A 22,048-nucleotide genomic window follows, 5' to 3' on the forward strand; every position below is an offset into this window, starting at 1 on the left:
GTGACGTCACCGGGGGGTATTCGGTCCCGGTTTAGTAAACAAGGCAGTGCCGTTTTGTGTACTATACTATGGAATAACTGCAGTTGAAGTTGTATCTGCGAGCCATAGAACTTGCAAAGAGGAAATGATTAAAATATTTGTGGCCGTACTATTATTCCAAATATGTGAATTCCCTCAGAATGATACCATAGACCCTAAAGGAATAATTTCAAGGTGAATAATATGAAATTTGATCGAGATCTTCTCACCAGTCGATAACGTAGCAGACGTGTTATTATGACATATTTATCCGCGTGTGACGCGGCTCTTGCAAAAAAACACAGTTGGTTGCGGAATTGCTTTGTGCCGACCGGCCGCCCGCTCCGGCGCAGCTAGCTGTCGAGCTACCGTACCGTTCTTGTTGTCTTCAACCATAGAGATGTATACTAATTACTATATATCTTTCTGTCTTCAACTCACTTCCGAATTGCGTTTGTATGTGTGACGGTGACCCCTAGCGTAATTAAATATAGAAAACAACTCAGAAGGCCGAGAAAGAATACTATACGTTTGGTTCAAGATTGTTCTGTGGAATGAGCTATGAGTGGAAATGATCCAGAGGATATAAAAGTGGAGTCAAAGACAAAAGAAAAGAAGAAAAAACGCCAGGGGATCGCTGCACGGCCATGAACTAAGTCGACATACCAGACCATAACAGTACACTCAATTCCTGGGTGTTGTGTGTACTAGTATTATGCGTTCAGCGCGCGCTGAGCTAGCCGCCGGAATTACTTTCCAGCTACTCACTTGATTGAACATCGTGATAAAATAAATGAGAAATAGTGAAAATATCATTCAATAACTCACTGTTTGCTATCTTACATCATGATTGAAGAGTTCATGGTGGTTATTCATACTGTTTTTTATACAGGGAAAGTAAAGATTTGTACATATCAGTCCTATTTGTTTGATTTGAGTTGCTTTGAAAAAAAATTGTAAAATATCTTTCTCTCTCTGCATAGCATTTCTGTATGACATTCAGGCACCTCTTATACTAAATTCCCCCCGGTGACGTCACACTCCGAGTGACTTTTCTGTACACTCGTCTCTCGGGCTCTGACAGGTGGCTAATTTCATAGACTTTCAAAGCAAAATATCGAGAAGGCAGAGGATTATTGTGACATGCTATGTGTTTGAACAACTTATATATACTATATATTGTATGTAGAACCTATATTTATGGAAACTCACCCCCTTCTTAATTCAACTTTAAGTATCCACAACCAAGAGCCCTAAAAATGTGCACATACCTATGACATCTTGATTTGCAACAAACACACGGAATTCCATTGAAGGAGGTATTTCTATCCATCTTCTTAACACCAACTGAAAGTGAAACATATAGATTGCATTATATGACACCTAAATAGATCCTTGTAAATTGATTGGTTGTTTGATATCGATCATTCAGCCCATTTTACAATGACTTCATCGACCGTGCAATTTTAGATCCATTCATCGTGCAATTTTGGATCCATACCATTTTGTCCATTGCACTCGAGCACCGAGACTGCAGCTGCAGGCACCAGCTGTGCGCTTGTTGTAATGATGTAACAATCAACAGACCAAACTCGCACTGCATGTGCATGTTTTGCATCGAAATTCATAAATTTCATATGAAAAAAATGAAAGATGAAATAATGATCCATTCAACTCTGCTACGCCTCATTGAATGGATCATTTTATCTTTCACCTCATGAAGTATTCTGTCCATTGCACTCATAAACATTCATTATTTGTATACTAGAAACTTACCATAGTCTAGTAATAATCCCATTTCCTAAAATAATGTTTTAAATCATTTTATAAGTGACTGAATACATGTAAATCAATTTTGATATAAATACCACTTGAGAGGAAAGATTACCATGAAAAAAGATCCCCAGGAATGGTATTCTAAAATTAATCTTATCTTGAAAAAAATGTCTTTTTTATCTCTGTTAAAATCAATGAGATAAAATACCCTTCTAATCTCTTTGAATTGGTATTCTGAGAACCATTTTATCTTCATTTTGTCTCTCTACGTCAGACCCATGATGCAATGTCCAATGAGAAAAGCTTTTTATTGGCACTCTCATCTCATTAATCCAATGAAAATCCTTTCCACCAGGAGGAGAGGCAATGGAGTGAGAGTGTCAGTTTACTACCATTATTTATTCTACCATAAATATAAAGTAAAAGACAAAAAAAGGAAAATGAAGACAAGTTAGCATGTGACATAAGTGACATGTGGGCCAGGGTTCACAAAAGGAAATTCATTCCTGTTGCCCGTACGCATGTGAACCCTATTTCACTCAAATGCGCTTGCACTGTACACTAGTGCATCTTTTTGGAATTCTTTAATAAAAAATGAAAACTAGGTGTCTTGTCACATAATTAAATGCATCATTTCAAGGACATCATGTCAAAGTTATTGTATGTTTGAATTTGCCAGCGCCATGATGACGCTGCGATGAATGCAAGGAATACTGCCCAGGGAATCGAATTGTGCACTTTTCGTGTGGGATTTAACTCAATCCAATGACCAGGTTAATAATATGCTGTAAAGCGCTTTAAGCCATTATGGGAAAAGCGCTATATAAAAACTAGCTACTATTATCATTATTATCAAACACAAAATTGAACTCAATGAATAGAATGTTTAAGATTACCTCGTACTGTACTTGTCCCCCTTGCTCTGCCTCATTGCATAACTCAAACCTATTAAAAAATGATATATTAGATTGTTTCATGCATAGTCAGTCAAATATCAATTAATTATGATCATTTGAAAACCTGAAGACAAACACATACATAAAATACAAGTGATTCAGTTCATGTCAATTGAAAAAAAAGTGGAATGCCTCTGGCAGTCTCGCCTGCATTACGCGATTCAATATAGCAACAGTGCTGACTTTGGAGACAGCTATTGAATAATTATTCACATAATATCATAATAAAATATTATGTCCATTGACCCAACATGACTTTTGACCATAATCATGTGGCCTAAGACGTGTGCAAACATACTTGATAACCCTTATGTCTACGTTTAATGAACTACATACGTGTAGATCCATAAACTTTCTTAGTTATGATGCCAATTCAATAAATACCCCCAACACGGACAAAGTTCATTGACCTTAAATGACCTTTGATCTTGGTCATGTGACCAGAAACACACACAGGATATTCAGGGATACATTGTTACTCTTATGTCCAAGTTTCATGAACTAGATCCATAAACTTTTAAAGTTATGATGACAATTCCACAAATACCCCTGACATTATCAAAGTTCATTGACCGTAAATGGCCTTTGACCTTGGTTATGTGACTTGAAACTCGCACACGATGTTCAGGGATACTAAATTGCTCTTATGCCTAAGTTTCATGAACTAGGACTCTATATACTTTCTAAGTTATGATGACATTTCAAAAATTTAACCTTAGTTGAAATTTCGATATTGATTTCCCAAACATGGTCTAAGTTCATTGACCCTAAATGACCTTTGCCCTTGGTCTGATTTATGATGACATTTCAAAAACTTAACCTTGGTTAAGATTTCAATGTTGACGACGCCGCCACCGTCGTAGAAGCGGCGCCTATAGTCTCGCTCTGCTATGCAGGCGAGACAAAAAATGATATTGTTATGGAATCCTTTGATTGATTTGATATTGATGTACTGTATCTTGTTTGTTTTTAGAGATGTGAAATAAATGAATTTAAATTTGAAAAATTGCGGATGATGATAACAGCAATAATAATATTCCACTTGTATGTTCATATAGAGGTTAAATACACCGGAACAATGTATCTTAACACCTTTCACAGCTTTATATATTTACAAATGTAAATATAAAACATTATGGTACTATCATTTCATCAAACAATACAAATTCATAAAATTGTTATCAGAAACAATAAAATAACTCGAGTATAAAGGTAAGAAAACCAAATGGAACATTGGAGACAGATGAAGGAGAATGAACAAATAGTAACAATAAGAGTAGTGTCCCTGAAGATGGTTGAAAAAAAAGTTTCTATAATTTCTGAAATATACTGAATTTTCAAAATTACCCAATAAAAAAAGTACAATTTTAAATGCAAATTTATATTTGATTCAGCCAATTAAACCAACCATTTAGTCAATGAAAGTGGTTTTTAAGTTAACATACAGTATATCAAGAGATGATGAAAGCGAAGGAAAGAATTCATAGGAATAAGTTTGAGATAATCAATACATAAGTCGCACTAGCGCATTAATGGGTGCTCATATTGGATCCTAAGTTTGCAAAAGATTCAAAGATCTGCACAGAAATATTTGTATTATTTTGGGATATTGAGTATCACCCCCCCCCCCCCCACATAGAAAAGAAATAAGGAAATTAAGGTGTTATCAAGGGTTGAAAGAAAATATGATATACTTACGGTTTGGTAAGATCATGGGATATAAAGTTGGAGCTTTTGAGGAGCAGGATTATATCATTAAAAGTGTTGCATTTCAAAGAATTGCCACATACAATCCAGGAAGCATCCTATAAATACAAACATCAAGATTAAAAACACATTTTTAGTCAAAGTTTATCAAAAAATAAAATCATACAAGTATTTTGATGTCCCCTTACATGAGAAGCACTATATTTTTATTTATTCATAAAAACAAACAAAATCACATATAAAACAACTTGAAAGGTATTAAACCAACTGCTTGGCTTTTAATGAAAGAGATGTTGAATTGTGTACGGTCTTTACTAAAGTTCTTTGCATAATGTACTATCTTGGATAAAAGTGTTTTTGTTTTTTAATTAAAATGAGGATTGAATTAAGCATGTTTACCTATAAACATGCTGAAATCAAAGATATGCATACAGCAACAGGGAGGAAGTAATTTTCTTTGGTGAATATGATAATTTAAGCTTGTGTCTTCTTTAGACAATTCACATCCTTTCCTTTCTCTAGTTTATTGCTAATACGGACTATAAAGCTAATAATCACCTCTCAGTTTCAGAGACAAACTATTAATTACTCTAAATGCCACACAGAATATCAATGTTACATAAAATGCAACACTTTCTCCAGGCACACTTGTTCATTTCATTGTGAACAGAATACTCACCCTTGGTGCACTCCAGTTAAGCTTGGGAAAAACTGCACCTCCAAGTTGATTGATTACTTTCTCTACTTTTGCTTGGAGATCAGGAAAAGATGGACGCTGTAAAGATGAAATATTAATACTGTAATATTTATGGACTACCAGCAGGCATTGTAGCCTCTATGATTTTGTTAAGTGTTAGGTTGGAATGCAAACAATATGACACTATAATAACAGTATATTTACCCAGGGTAGCCACTTCAGTTCCGATATCTGTTCTCCCAGCAGACCCTGCTATTTCAATCAGTTAGTTTATACAATTTTTTTTCTTTTGCTGTCATTAATGAACCTTCCCTAAAAAAATAATAAATCTTTTATTGACTTTTTATTCTCCTTGAAAGGTTCGCTTATTATTGAAATATATTTAAAATGTTTCATTATTTACCTTGGATGATAGCTCATGATGGATATTCTGCTCCGCTAATTCAGCTTTGCTATAAAAATAGGAAAACAAAATGTTTTACATCAATTACTAAAATATTGTGTACGTATGTACATGTAGGTCTAAATGGTATGAAATACTAACAAAGGTAATAACATAAATCCATAGTAGTTTACAGCAGCTTTAAATATGAAAACGAAAACTATATTAAAGTAAATGGATCACAAAACAGTCATTATAACATTTTTTTGCACCAGCTACATATAGGTGGTTTCATTAAAACGGCTGTATTCAACTTGCCGTACAGCCGCCGTTGGGGAAATATGTCTGCCCCATTAGCCAAGCATGTTGTCTGTAGCAGAACTATACATTTTACAAAAAGCATAACCAGGGTATACAGCTGATTAACTTCTGTCTCTAAATGATGCAATTAGGACTGCTTCAGTCAAATTGCCGTTTTCACATACCTAAGAGGAAGATAGATTCCATCTTCTAGTAAATAGTTGACAAAGAACTGTGGCAGCTTTATGACTTCACTGCAAAGAAAAATGAAAATGTGCTGAAAAAAACTGAAATAATACATCAGATACAACAGATAGTAGAAAAAATAACACACAAATGAAATTGGCAAGGTCTTTCTTTCACTCACCAATCATGACATTTTTAATTGCCACTTTCAAAAAAATATATAGTCTAGATATAAATATTGAAAACCTATTATTGTCTTCATAGATATGAATGAACTGAACTATAATTTTTCCTAAAAATAAAGAACACTTAAACTTAAATACCCTCTTAAGATAAGAGGTTATTTCAAATTATTTTCACCTATTAATTTCTTTGAGTGGCATTATCATGAAATGGGTAACCACATGCATTCTTACAAGATTTGGCTCCCTATTCATTGTGTGCACATGTATCAACAAGTGGTTTCCTGAACCACAATTTCGCCAACTGAGTCAACCGAAGAAAAGTATTTATTAAGGTCCTACATGACATGATTTGCAGGCATGCCAATTGCACACCATTCAGTAAATAATTTCAAGAAAACTTGGACTACACTACAGACTGGGCGCTGGGCAGCCTGGGGTCCGTTTTATGAAGCTGTTCTTAACATGCCATATAAATTTGTATTGAAAAATAGTGGATTTCCTTTTTAATGTTTAGGAAAATATGGAAAAAATATATCATATATCCTTGTTAATTGAATGAGTGGAAAACACTTGATTGGTATAAATGACTTGAAATTAATCCACACACACAAAACAAGAAGCAATGTTGCCTTGAAAATCCTCTACTGCCACCATTAAGGAGAAAATGAATTTATTACAATTGCATGCCAGCCCATAGATAATACGTACAATTTTCTACGATAGCATCTTTAGATATCTGTCTACAGTGCGTCTAAAAAAAAAACTATACCCTTCTGAAAAGGCTGCCAAACAAAAAATATGTCACTTTGGGGGAAAATACCTACAAAGCCAATGAAGTCAACTTTCAGATGCCACCAAAAAGTTGGAAAACTATTCATGCTTGAGTGAGCACTACCCACTTAAACAAAGGGTTTGAAAATTAGGATGGGCAGGAATTAGCCTTCCAATTTCTTTCAGTTTTTGAGAGGCGAGTGCTTTGGAACTTGCAAAGTTGAGGATGTTGTGATAAATTAATGATTAATCATGATCAATTTAAATTGCTAGAGCAAATTTCATGAATAATTAAATTGAAATTTCATGCATGAGTGAGCATCAATTGTAATCTTTAGTGCAGCATTTTAACTTTAACATGTGGTTCTCAGCAGTGTGTTCATTGAAGTACGGAGAATAGGGGTGAGATAGCACTTAAGTTGGTGAAGTAAGTTGATGGGAAAAAGTCAACAGAATGTTTAGCCTCCCTTAGATCGAGACTGAATGCTATTACATGTACGCATAAAGTCCAGAGCGGATTGTCAATTTGATGATAAATTCTGAAAATTTGGTCAACAACTTTTACCATTCAATCAACAATTTATTAGTAAATCAACTCAATCAATGTGATCAAACATTCAGCTTTTTCAATAAATTATTTCATAAATCATGATAATTAGTCAATTTCCCCGTGTCAATTTCTTAGTAATCATTCAACAGAAAAAAAGACCCATCAACCATCAGTCACTAGGCAGTTAAGTTTTGAATAACATCCAGGAGAAAGGGAGAAAGAGGGGGTGGAGGGGGAGGGTACATGATTTGTAATTTGTAAGAGAACACAAAGAAGAAGAATGCCCTTTTAACCCAGTCTTACCTATCTGACCCCCTTATATGCAACAGGTACCATCACATTACTCTGACTCTCACAAGAACATTAATTACAAGATCCACATAATAAACTTAAAATGCTACACTAAAATTATATTAAAATTATTTATTCATGTACTGCATTTCAATTTAGTAACTCATGAAATTAGCTTAAGAAACCAAAACTGATCTCAATTCATCAGTAATTTAGCATATATATACCCTTAACATTGCAAGTTCCAAAGGACTCACCTCTAAACAAAACTGGAAGGCTAATTCCTGCTTATCCTAGCAAACGCTAGTCCCTCAGGAGAGGAAGGGGTAGAGAGATGGGGGGGGGGGTGGCTAGGTGTTTTGTGGACCCTTATCCAATCAACCTACTTCCCCCATCTATGTCCTATCTCATCCCTATTCTGACTCCCATGAACACAATGCTGAGATAAATGTGAAAAAGTCAAAATGATGCACAGAAAAATGTAATTCATGTTCACTCATGCATTAAATTTGAATTTAATAATTCTTGAAATTTGCTTGAAGAACCTAAATTAATTATGATTGATCATTAATTTATAACAACACCCTGAATATTGCAAGTTCAAAGGGACTCGCATCTCAAAAACTGAAAATTGGAAAGCTAATTCCTGCCCACCCTAATCTTCATACCCTTTGTTTAAGTGGGTAGTGTACGCTCAAGCATGAATAGTTTTCCATTTTTTTGTGTCATCTGAAAGTTGACTTTAGTCTTTATTATGTTTCCATATATATATATAGGTATTTTTCCCCTAAAGTGACATATTTTTTGTATGGTAGCCATTGCAAAAGTGTAGTTTTTTTTTTGAGATGCACTGTATAGATCGAGTTCGTTTCATATTTGCATCAGATCACGATCTATAGTCCATCTCGTGAATATTCATGAATTGAGCTGCGATTTCCGCGCATGCGGAATTTGCATTTGCGATGTTTTGGAATCGGCAGTGAATGAATACGTGAGGAACCTGATACTGGCTCTAAATCACCAATTTTGAGACTTACCGGAGGATGGATATGGAGTAAAATTAAAATGAAAAGAAGATAAGTTTTTTATTCTTTTTAAGGTCCTTTTGGTGCATGATTTTTATATTCCCCCCCCCCCCATAAAATCCCATCTTTGTCACTCGGAGTATCAGATTCAGAGCGACTTTTGTACCTTGATGTTCGGGTAGGTGTAGCGGTAGTGAAATGGAAGGTTTATTTCCAATTCGTCTAATACCAATTCGTCCAATTGCCAACTCATCTACTACCATTTGGTCTATCATCAGTTCGTCTACTTTCATTTAGTCTAATGCCATTTCGTCTAATAACCAGTTGGTCCAATAGCCATTTAGTCATATATCATTTGGTCCAATTAAATTAAACTGGTTATCAGACCTGGATCTGGATGTATACGGTGCGGGGCCCTCCTGGGCATAAACGGATTGCGTGAGAGAGGGCGGAGTGAGGATTAGAAGGTCCTGTCAACATGGTCAATGGTCTTCATGAATGAGCTTGTTGATGTTGAGTTGATGACAGCGTCACTCAGGTGATTCGACTCAATAGTGGATGGGAAGAACGAGTTCTTGTATTGTTCAGTTCGTGCTCTAATTGGATTGTAGCACTTATTTGTCGAAATGGTAGATGAAATGGTGATTTAATAGATCTAGACGAAGTAATGATTGGACCAAATCTTGGTTATTGGACCAAATGGTTGTTAGATGACATGTTGATGGACGGAATGGCATTAGACTGTAAGTAAATGAAGGTAGACCATGTGGCGAGTGGACTAGTTGGCAGTGGACAAATTGGCTATTTACCAAATGGGGAAAGACTTCCTTATGTCCCCTCCACTAATTTTAAAAAATACTTCTCCAAAACCTCCTTCTTTCATTCTTATTTTCTTCTTACTTCCGGTTGGAACTTGGATTCGAACCTCTCGCTGTAGAACGAAGCATCTCCAGTCTGTCGCCTTTCTCATTGAGCTAGCAGGAATTGTTGAAAGCCATGGCCCATGAGTTTCATAACGGTTATCAACCGATATTACGACTGGTCTCCTCTCCAAGAGTATTGGGTATTTATTTTTCTGACTAAATAAACCGATGCCATTGGGAATATTACAAACACTCGAAAATTTTGATGGAATAAAGCCATATTTTGGTATGTATCCAACTTTTCCTTCTTAAATGTCTTAGAATATATATGTTAGATAGTTCTCCATATTTTTTTTCTCAACTTTAGTGGAGGGGACATGGAAATTGGAACTCTTGGCTTGCCCCAAATAGAGTGGAGCCCACAAGAACATCAGTAGTATCACTTGACCGAGCTGTACCCTCGGACCGTTTGCTCAAAAAGGGTCTTTGCAAGGACCGTCTTTCGTGTCGCCCATCTTTTATGATGCGCCATGTGAAACGCATTTCAATATCTGCAAACATATTTTATTCCTCCGTTAAAATAAACAAAATATTTGTTTATAAAATGATGTGATATCTCATACTAGTGCTGTCATAGACTCATGAAATTGTATAAAATTTGATTTAAAGCGAGCTTACAAATTTTATTTGTTTATCATAAATTTCAGAAACACCCCGCTTAAAAGTTAAACTAAAGCGCATCATACAAGATGGGCGACACGAAAGACGGTCCTTGGAAAGACCCTTTTCGTTCAATCGGCCCCTGATGACAACGTGCGATCTCACACCGATTCGCATTTGTATTCACATTACGTACGTACGTACCTCTCGATCGTACGCTCTACGAAGCTAGAGTACCAAGACGAAAAACTACAGTTCAAAACATGCTGTCGATTCATTGTTGATAAAAGTTATTCTCAGCAAAAGTCGGTGATGAATTTACATCATCATTCATATATTTAAGAGTTTCTGTTAGGTTATCGTTATACGGTTGAATATCAACTAACTTTCGAAGTTTCGTCAAGGTGGCCAGTTGAGTGTGCGATCTGCGATGCAGTCGCAGTCGTCTGCTGCATAATTTGTACCGTACATGCGCAGAAATCGAAATCGGGAAATGAATTGCGCAATCACCGATATCGGCGCGCGCGCGCGGCCGACACACATCGATCGGAAGGAATGAGCAAAATATTTCATGACATTTGTTTACTTCATTTTCGTTAAGATGTGTGTTGATCACAATGATTGTACGTTCAAACCAAGCTTTGTAATTACAATGTAATTTGATTTGATACCGTTTTTTTTATTTATGATCATGAATGTAATATTTTACTATATGTTCAAATTTGTTTGATGAAAGAGAATAAAAGATTATTAATTTTAAAATAAAAAAAAATCGCCGGGGCCATATCGGGACATTGGGGCATGCCGACATTGGTAACAATTTGAGAGCGACTGAGCGAACAAAAAAGTGGACATTTAGTTAAAAATCCACTTTTATGATAGATTTTGACTAAGTATTTCACCCTTCTCTCTTTCCTTGTTTCTTTCGATCCTTCCTTGCTATTTATATAATGTATTTGGGGGGAGGACAAGCGCCCCAAGCCCCCTTATCCGTGTACGCCACTGGAGAAATGGGGAATATAGGAGAGGGGAAAGAAGGGATAGAGGGGAAACTAAAAAAGGGAAGAGAGAGAGAGGGAGGGAGGAGGGTTAAAGAAAGGGGGAAAAGTATATAGGGAAAGAGAGGGGAAAGGAATATAGGGAAGCTGAAAGAGAGAACCGGAGGCAGATTAGGAAAAGTAGGGGGAGGAAGACAGGAAAGAAATGAAGGAGAAACTAAGAGAGAGAGAAGAAAAAAAGGGGAAATAGATTGAGAAAGAGAAGGAATTAGGAAATGAGACATGGAGAAAGAAAGAAGAGAAACAAAGGGGGATATTGGAAAGGGGGAGGAAAGAAGGGGAGAGAAAGCAGTACGAAGGGGAAAAGAGGAATTAATTAATTAATTTCATCATTATTACCATCATCATCTTCATCACCATCATTATTATTTTAAGGCCTATTATTTCTTTTTTTTTTAAATATCTTTATATTCATTTATTTATTTGTAATTCATTAATTTGGTCATGAAAGACAGAAAAATTGGAAGAGACGAATGGTTATTCAGTTTGCCAAGGCTAACAAAAAGTAATAACTTCATTACTGTTACACATGTATGCATGCCCTCTTAGTAAACCACATAAACATAAATATCGCACAATCTAATGGGGAATGAAATCGAATTAAAGCATTTGTCCGCATATAATTGAAATAAAGTTAATAACATTTTTTTTTTAATTGTAAGCATAATAGTTTGGAATGGTGACAGAAACTGCTGCCAAGTGCCAATGTTTATATTTGCATTAACAGACTGTTGCACAGTCGGCACCTATATCTATGGAAGGATATTGATTTTTCAACCCAAGCCATATCAATATGATTACGTTTCGCCTGAAACCCTTTGGAAATATGGTGTAATTGTTTTACGACTACTTTGAGATAGATCATGCTGATGATAATTGCTGAAGGTGATCTATCAAATCATGGAAGCATTTTAAACTAATTTACATCACCATAACAATGTGCTCAGGTATGGCCCATATGACTTTTGACCTGGAAGGAAGATTTCCTTTTTTTCAGAACTATTGTTTGGGCCACTAATATTGGCCCAAATATAGAAGTCTCATTGTCAGGTGTGCAACAGAATGTAAAAAAAGGGGGATCAATTGCATTAAACCATATCAATATTTTTATCTTCTTTTTGTGATTAAAAATGAAGTTGTATCCCTTGGCCAATTGACAATCACTAGGACAAACTAGCTACGTCGTTCTTATATTTTATCACAGAGATAAAATGCAGTTTAAGTTCAATTTTGATAATAAAAACAGTAGCAGAGAAGGTTAACACCATCAGACATGTTAGACATGTAGTATTGAAATTGGAATATGTAGATAGTCAAGTTTGAGAAGGAAACTCAACAACACTTTTGCTACTTAGTATAAAACTCAGGGTTATCACTTTTTTCTCTGTCACCCTGTAGAAGGACTCACACACAATCTTATAGATTGTTGATCCTTTTGGTATTTCTTCTCAGTACTTTCATATGCAGCTAGGTGCATGTACTTATGATACATGGCCTGCCATTTGGACCCTTTGGACAGCCTCTGACAGATTTTCTGGTCTCTTCATATCTGCAGGTCAAAGGTAGTGACGGCAATACCTAAGCAAAATTGGATGCAGTCTGGTGTAAAATACTGCTATGGTTTTATGGACCAATTTTTATCATCATAGGATGCAGTACTGGTAACTGGTTAATAAACACAATTAACCAGCTTATCAATATTACAGGTGTCCCCAAATGTTTGAAGGGGAGGGTTGTGGGCTGAATATTGTTGTTCCATATTTTCATTGTATATTCATAAATTCAGTTGTTCATAACATGCTTTGTGTTTATGGTATATTGTGGAATATGAATTTGAGAGTGACATGCCTATACAGAGAAGAATTTTCTATATTGTATGTGTATGGTCAAATCCATCAAACTACTACTACTACTACTACTACAGCCACTACTACGACTACTGCTGCTGCTACTACTACTACTACAACTACTACCACTACTACTACTAGTACTGCCGCTAGCTACTACTTCCACTACTACTACTACACTTCTAATAATAATAATAGTCTGGTGTAAAATACTGCTATGGTTTTATGGACCAATTTTTATCTGCTACGTACTGCTGCTGCTGCTACTACTACGTCTACTACCACTACAACTACTACTACTGCGTCTACTGCCACTACTACTACTACTACTACTACTACCACTACTACTACTAGTACTGCTGCTAGCTACTACTTCCACTACTACTACTTCTAATAATAATAATAATAATGATAATAATAATAATACTTTGTCTACTACCACTAATATTACTATCCATTCTCTCTCCCTTCCCCCTCTATTTTTCAAAACTGACCTCATATAAATAAACACCTTATATAACGAAACATGGGAAGGAAATATATGCAATAATTCTCATAATTTTATTGAAGTAAATGCCAAGACTAATACGCACATATAATTCACACTTTGTAAAAAATAAATCCATTTTACCCACATACATTATAATTTTCATGTACCATGATTACTCTGTATATAGTTTCATTTTCCATGAAAGAATCAAATATACATCTAACAGTGATAATATACCAAGAATATGTTACAATAGATATTTCTTTCACAATGTCATAAAGATATATAAAAAAAAATCCAGTGATTTGAATCAATATTTTCTATATTTTTTACCACACATCAATTCATCAAACGAAAGAGAAAGCATGGACTCTATGTCCCATCACACCATATTAAATTCCCAAATTACACCCCAAAAAACAAAACAAATGCATAATACATGATTTTTTCCACAAATATTCAGCATCCTGCCCTAATTTTTTTTTTCAAAAATAAAATGACCATATCATACTGAACAAAATACTTCAATTACAAAAATAATAACATGAATATCATTCTAGCAACCTAGAATATTGGTATTGACAAACACATTATTCATTCCCTTTCTCCTCAATTCAGCAATCAAACAAGAAAAGAAAACAAACATTATAAAGAAATGCTGAATATAAATTACAGCTTGTTAAAACATTAATAATCAAAATCTGAAGTAAAGATACATCTTTATAATTATATATGAATGACCATTCAGGAGAATGTGTTTTCTAATATTTTCTTTACTCCTGGTAGACAGCTATTATGATCCATTCTCTCAGTTGGCCCTACATAACATAAACATCTCCTAATGAGAAATGAACACTATGCATCTTTAAATAAAATGCTATTGCAATACTTTGGAAGCACATACATGTAATTAGAAATATATAAAAATGTTAATACAACATTTCTTAAGATATATATATTTTCTGTATTAATTCAGGAAGTTAGAACGATGTGCAGAAAAATAAGAGCTGATATCCAAACATTGACACTCATAATGAATCTGGTGAGCCAACATTACAGTTCATTATTCTTAAAAGCTGTGAGAATGGCTCTCAGGTTTCACAAAAAAAATATGGCTATTCATGTAACAGATAAATCCATACAGTCTGTATAAATCTCAGCAGGGATATGGCTATTCATGTAACAGATAAGTCCATACAGTCTGTATAAATCTCAGCAGGGATATGGCTTTTCATGTAACAGATAAATCTATACAGTCTGTATAAATCTCAGCAGGGATATGGCTATTCATGTCACAGATAAATCCATACAGTCTGTATAAATCTCAGCAGGGATAATATGAAATATGATAAGCAAAATTATATAATGTTTAGAGTAATTCAATTCAAAACAAGAATTTAACCTCAACATAATTGCTCTCATGATGCTTCTTGTATTGTAGATTTCTTTGTATTGAATACCTTTTTTAAGAATTCAGAAACAAGCCCCACAATGATATTATTATGGCAATTAAGTATCACTTTTAAGTAGACAAATGTATATTTCTTCAATCTCAATTTACTAAGTACAACTCACTGAATAACAAATGGGATAGAAGAATTACTTCAGCTTGTTGCATGGAAGACATTTCAGTTATTAGTTGCATTTATTTCTTTTTGGAAAGAACAAGTGATGAAACTTTCCAAGTTGATTTACAGGTAATGCTTGGATAAAAAGTTTACAATGATTACGTCATCTATAAAGAATCATCAACATCAACGGCAAGACTTCACATAAATGGTTTATAACTTCCTTTGTCAATTTATCTCCAAATATTAAAATACATCCATGCGGTTACTTGCAAACAAATATAAATGTTATAATAGTAGTATACTGCATAAATAGAGTGGTATAAATATATGAATAGTCAAAACTACAGTTTCAAATACTGTATAATGAAGAAGAGTTAAGCAAATGAGCTTAAATACAATTAACAGGAATCAGGATATGAATTTAATTTTACTTGGAATTCATGCTTTCTTCAAATGAATGACAATTCCGATCAATTGTCCAAAGAAAGACTTCCAGCTAATGACCATCTTTTTATTTCTTTCTAGCATGAAAAGAAAAGAATTCACATTGAAGCATTGTAGGCGTACCTTGAAAGGTATTTCATTCGCTAACCCCAACACATATCAAGCCTATAGTGAATCCTCATATCCCCTAAAGCAAAATGAATTGAATGAAAGTCAATATCCATGCTGCTCCATACAAAACTAAAAATCATACCAACCTACAATTAAATATATATAGATACACCCGTAGTTTATCCAAGAAAAAAAAGAATCCCATTTTAGAGGTAGATTCCATAATAAAAAAATATGATACGATTTCATATCTTGATAAATGTATCTGTCTATTCAAAACCATATATTGCGCAAAGGATTACAAACAATTAAAATGGCTGCGTCATCGGAGGCAAACAATATTAAACATTATTAAGTACATTAAATGATTTCTTTCTGCATCCGTTTCATCTTTTCAGAATTTTGTTTCATCAAATTTCATCTCTTCTGAATACTGTTTTTATCAACAAGTGGAACGCCTCTGGCAGTCTCGCCTGCATTACGCAATTCGATAAAGCAGCAGTGCTTCCTTTGAAAACAGCCAATGAATAATTATTCACAGAAGAAAACACTAATATGATAATAAAATATTATATCCATTGACCCAAAAATGACCTTTGACCATGATCATGTGACCTAAGACATGTGTAAAACAACCATTCATACTTGATTACCCTTATGTCGATGTTTCATGAGCTAGATCCATAAACTTCTTAAGTTGAGATGCCAATTCAACACATACTCCCAACACGGCCAGAGTTCATTGACCTTTAAATGACCTTTGATCTTGGCCATGTTCCTGAAATGCACCAGGGTATTCAGGAATACATTGCTGCTCTTACATGTATGTCCAAGTTTCATGAATTAGATCCAAAGACTTTTAAAGTTATGATGGCAATTCCACAAATACCCCCAACATTAACAAAGTTTGTTGACCCTAAATGACCTTTGACCTTGGTCATGTGACCTGAAACTAGCACAGGATGTTCAAAGATACTTTATTGCTCTTATGTCCAAGTTTCATGAACTAGATCCATAAATATTTCAAAGTTATGATGACAATACTTCAAATTCCCCCAATATGGCCAAAGTTTGTTGACCCTAAGTGACCTTTGACCTTGGTCATGTGACCTGAAACTCGCACATGATATTCAAGGATACATGGTTGCTCTTATGTCTAAGTCTCATGAACTAGATCCATAAAATTTTAAAGTTATGACAATTCCTCAAATTTCCCAAACATGGCCAAAGTTTGTTGACCCTAAGTGACCTTTGACCTTAATCATGTGACCTGAACTCTGTCAGGATCTTCAGCAATACACTATTACCCTTATGTCTAAGTTTTATGAACTAGGTCCATATACTTTCAAAGTTATGACAACAGTTCAAAAACTTAACCTTGGTTAAGATTTCGATATTGATTCCCCCAACATGGTCTAAGTTCATTGACCCTAAATGACCTTTGACCTTAGTCATGTGACCTGAAACTCAGGCAGGATGTTCTGTAATACTTGATTACCCTTATGTCCCAGTTTCATGAACTAGGTCCATATACTTTCTAAGTTATGATGACATTTCAAAAACTTAACCTTGGTTAAGATTTCAATGTTGACGACGCCGCCGTCAGAAAAGAGGCGCCTATAGTCTCGCTCTGCTATGCAGGCGAGACAAAAATCAAACTTAATTTTAATACCACTTTAATTAATAAAAATTCATTTATAACTTTCTCTCCTATTAATTTTTTAGAGAATTCCAATAATCATTTCCTTCTTTCCTTTTCTATGAAATCAATCACATGTTTTGGAAATTCAGTAATCTCAATTTGATTCTCATTTTTGTAATCAATGTCAAATCAACTTCTCAATCTAAATGGAAGCTGCTTGGTCAGGAAGTCCATTGTGTTTCATTCTGTATTCATTTTCATTAAGATTTGGTAAAAGACACTCAAAGGGCATAACCACCCTTTCACACCGTAAGAAAAAAAAAATAATTTGAATGATGATTACAGTGAAAAATAAGGCTAATGACGAATTTTAAGCACATGTGAAACCAAACTAGAACATGATTATCACAATCATGAATTTAAATTCTACTCCGGAGGTGAATTCCAGTTAAGTTTCACTCAAATTACGTTACAAATTTTGCGCGTGAAAGACTTGACCTCCAAAACATCTTTTTGGGGGGCAGAGCTTACGTAGCCTTTCAAGCACTTCCGTATATAATACAATTGTGATGCACTCATCGTAGTTTGTATTTGCGATGTAGTGCTTTGATTGACAAGTCACCAAGGACACATACCGCCTTTGCTCAGGAATTCAATTTATTTATTTATGATATTTCACTGAAAATCAAAAATACACAGCTAATGAATAGAAATGTGGTCGTTTATAGAAAGATGGCCAATAATCATATCAACATAAGGTAAACCATAAAGTTTTATTATGTGAAAAATATGTACATTTTCATAATTGAAAACTTAGTCATTTAATTTAGATGTGATATAGTAACTTTGCAGCATATGACTTGTGTTAATAAGAACCACTTGGTAGATCTGCAACACTGAACTTTTTTCCAATCAAATTATGTTATATAAGTAATATTAAGTTTCATATATCTTGCAGCTTTGATTCTTACCGGAACAGTCATTAGAGATCAATCAATTCATGATGGTGGGAACAATACAAATAGTACAAAATGCAACTGTGAAAAAAGTGATGGTGACATTTTTACTCAAATTTGACCTGTAACAGTTAATAAGCTTGCATATGTCATCATGATAAAGTTTACCATAAAGCACTTTAAATTCATGTGATAAACATGATTTGCCTGTTTGTCTAACTATATCTTCTAAAACCCCTCAAAACATGTAATTCAAGGGAAAAAATGTTGACGCTAGACAGTAGGCTTAGTGGTCAGTATAGTTAGATTGGTGAACCATAAAACTTTCTTACATAAAATCACAGGATATGATCAAAACTTCAATTCAATTAATTAATTTGGAATATTTTTAAAAACACAACTCATTTAATGAAAACAATATAATTATTTGGTCACATGCAAATCTAATAGCTGATTTTCATCACTTTCACAAAAAAAAATAAATACTGGACAATCATGCTACATGCACAAATTGATGGATTAGTTTGGTTTATACATGTATATATCACTTCTTTTACCATCTTATGCTCAACATTTTAAGGAAGTATATAGTGGAAATATCTGCAGCACATAAATATAAGGTGAAAGAAGTAGGAAAGCCATAAGAAAGAAATGAAAAGAAAATCAATAACAAATATACAAAAATTATATGAAGATATTATCTTGGAAGTCAGTCTGCTTTGTAGTATCACTTGGTCCACAGATTAGAGAAAGACTAATGGTAAAATTTCATACTACAACAAAAGACACTATGCCTATTTAGCTAAAACTGATATGTGTTGTACAATTACAAAGTATATTATCATTTCTGATTCAAATCTACCTGCAAACATTAACATATTTCACACTGCAAGTAGGAGGCACAAAAAATGGAATGCATTTAATCCATACAAACTTGACTTACACACACCCTTCCTTTCTAAATCACAAGTGTTTCCTTATGCATGATAATTGTGAGATGAAGTTTTCTCCAATAATCAAACAAAAGTTATTTTATTCCCAATAACCTCAATTGAATAATTGCAAAAGCATACTTTTTTTAATTGATGACACTGTTAATATTAAATTTAATCATCTGTGGATTTCATCTAAAGCTGATATTATTGAAATGAATGAGAATCCTATTAAACTTGCAACAATTTGTTTGCAACTTTATGAATAGTTTTGTGAACTTCCCAAAGGATGCATCCTAATGGCTGAAAACAGTCATGGGACATGCAAAGGCATGTAATATATACATACACAATATTTTGCCAAAGTCAAAGGTGTGCGAAAAGTTATAATGACTATCTTAATCTTTATTTTGCTTTTATCTATTTTTTTATATTGGCTATATAATGGGGAAAAATCTGAATTTCTCAAAGAAAGTCAGAATGCAAATACTTCAGCATCTATAAATAAATAACATTGATTAATTCTGTTGATAAATGACAACATACATTCCTCTTAGAATCCAGAACTTCCCTTGTGCTATAATATGTCAATCTTGGTCTTTACCCCTAGTGCATCAGAAAAATGTTGACTTTGTTCTTAAAAGAGTTGTTCTTATTTATTCAAACATAAAACTATTTTATTTTCTAGTGAACATGGAAAACTTTATTTTTTTTTAACATAGTGATTTTTAAAAACAGATGGCAAGGAAACTGTTGCAATGGTACAACTTAAGTAGCCATTTAAGATGACATGTCTATAAAGTAAACAGGAGGCATGTCTTTTTGACACAATGTAATTCATATTAAATCAAAGTCATAAATTTACAAAAATCAGCACCAAAAAGTTCATAATCTTCAATATGAGAATTTCAATACCACATCCTCTCATATACATAATGCATATAATGTACAGGATTGCATGTGTATAGTACAATGAACAAAACCCTTTATTTACTTTTACCAGGAATAATAAGATTAAATAAACACTTCACTTAAAGTACAGATGCCATGTCTATTCAATAACTTTCATGAATTGAATTCAACCAACCTCTACAAAAGAAGAAAGAACAGGCTAAAAAAATCTTACATAATCTATATCATGTGATCAACACATACTGTAAAGGCACAAATGGAAAATTAAAGTCCATCTCTTTCAAAGACTAGTGCCACTGCTATCCTTAATGATAGATTCCTTCCTTTTAGCAGGTCGTAATGGAACAGGTGGTGCCCCTTGAACATTTCCATTCTTATTAGGTGAAGTCACTTTGCTCGGAGTTGTGGGTCCAGGGGTAACAGGTAATGATATGGGTGGTGAGGTGGCTATTGGTGTCTTAGCTTTATTCTTCTCAGGGCGTATTGGGAGTGGTGGGGTGCCATCAGACTTGGCTCCAGGAGAGTCATTAGAATAACCATTGGGTCTAGGAAGTGGTACAGGAGAGGTCAGATTAGATGGCTTTCTTTGTCTGGGGACGGTGGGAGGGGGAGCTCCTCCGGGGGAACGTCTAGTATCATGGGTGGTAGCTGTGGAGACAACAGGTGTGCTGGGGGTGGTGGTAAAATTGGGGGAGGGGTGAACACTATCTCTGGTTGCTGTATTTGACGGCGGCGTTTGGACCGCAGAGGGAGAGTTGAGGAGACTGGTGTTACCGGTTCCCGAAGGTCCATGTTGGATGGTGTCCTTTGCCGGGATCTGCTGCTAAGAGAAATGAAAATATATTAGTTATCATATCTATAATGTCAAATATATTCTTCTCATCTACTTCATAACCTTTTATCCGCTGATTAATTGATATATTTCACAATTAAAGTGGAAACAGTTTAGAATTGAAAATTATTTTCCTATTATATACAACTCTTCCTTTTTGTTTTCAAAATAGTCATAAAAAAGTCAAGCTCTATATTTTTTCCCCTATTTTTTATCATAAAGTAGTCAAGATCTATCTATCTATCTATCCATCCATCCATCCATCCATCCATCCATCCATCCATCCATTCATTCATCCATCCATCCATCCATCCATCCATCCATCCATCCATCTATCTATCTATCTATCTATCTATCTATCTATCTATCCATCCATCAATCAGCCCATCTATCTACCAGTACCTAAATGTATTTATCAAACTTTGCAAATACCTGCATCCCTTTGTCTAACGGTATTTGTGTAAGATATACTTTTACTCTTTAATTCTGCTGTTTTGTAGTCAGTGAAAACACAAATATGGGTTATGCATGCCACCAAACACTACCACAACAGTGTATGCTTTATGCATCCAAATGACTTCCTGTTGCGGTAGTTTTCTTGAGGTTTTTTTTTTAATGCTGACTTAAAAATAAAAATATTAAAACGAACATTCAAAAAGTTGTTACTCCTCACTCTAAACCTCTGGCAATGGAATTCAATAATTCAATATCATAAATGCTAAAGGTTTCCAAAATAAAAGTTTATGTCTTTTGAATGGTACCATATTGAAATGTTGTTACAGATGCCCCATTGCAAAAAGAATTGCAAACAAACTCCAAAAAAATCAAACACAAATAGGTTTTCAACCAGTCAGAAGATGGGACTCGTGCTTGATTGTTTTTGCAA

The 22,048-nt window shown here is 34.4% G+C and overlaps 2 protein-coding genes across 4 annotated transcripts in view; both read right to left on the bottom strand.

The window, feature by feature from the left end:
• The window catches only part of LOC129256757 (translation initiation factor eIF2 assembly protein-like), a 28,880-nt gene extending 17,908 nt beyond the window's left edge, over window positions 1-10,972 (bottom strand). For all 3 annotated transcript variants that reach the window (XR_010293166.1, XR_010293165.1, XM_064097657.1), the window contains exons 1-7: window positions 10,572-10,972; window positions 6,022-6,090; window positions 5,558-5,606; window positions 5,137-5,232; window positions 4,449-4,555; window positions 2,691-2,739; window positions 1,290-1,365 (exon numbers count right to left, since the gene is read on the bottom strand). Coding sequence is in view for 1 of the 3 variants with exons in the window: in XM_064097657.1 (XP_063953727.1) it covers window positions 1,290-1,365; window positions 2,691-2,739; window positions 4,449-4,555; window positions 5,137-5,232; window positions 5,558-5,606; window positions 6,022-6,090; window positions 10,572-10,645 (520 nt within the window). In the remaining 2 variants the exon portion in view is untranslated. The remainder of the gene's footprint in view (window positions 1-1,289; window positions 1,366-2,690; window positions 2,740-4,448; window positions 4,556-5,136; window positions 5,233-5,557; window positions 5,607-6,021; window positions 6,091-10,571) is intronic.
• Window positions 10,973-20,610: 9,638 nt separating this feature from the next.
• LOC129256755 (dedicator of cytokinesis protein 3-like) overlaps window positions 20,611-22,048 on the bottom strand; it is an 87,940-nt gene continuing 86,502 nt past the window's right edge. The window contains exon 45 of the mRNA XM_064096070.1: window positions 20,611-21,153. Coding sequence (XP_063952140.1) covers window positions 20,611-21,153 — 543 coding nt within the window. The remainder of the gene's footprint in view (window positions 21,154-22,048) is intronic.

This window comes from Lytechinus pictus, chromosome 3 (genome assembly GCF_037042905.1).
Source record: "Lytechinus pictus isolate F3 Inbred chromosome 3, Lp3.0, whole genome shotgun sequence".
Taxonomy (NCBI): domain Eukaryota; kingdom Metazoa; phylum Echinodermata; class Echinoidea; order Temnopleuroida; family Toxopneustidae; genus Lytechinus; species Lytechinus pictus.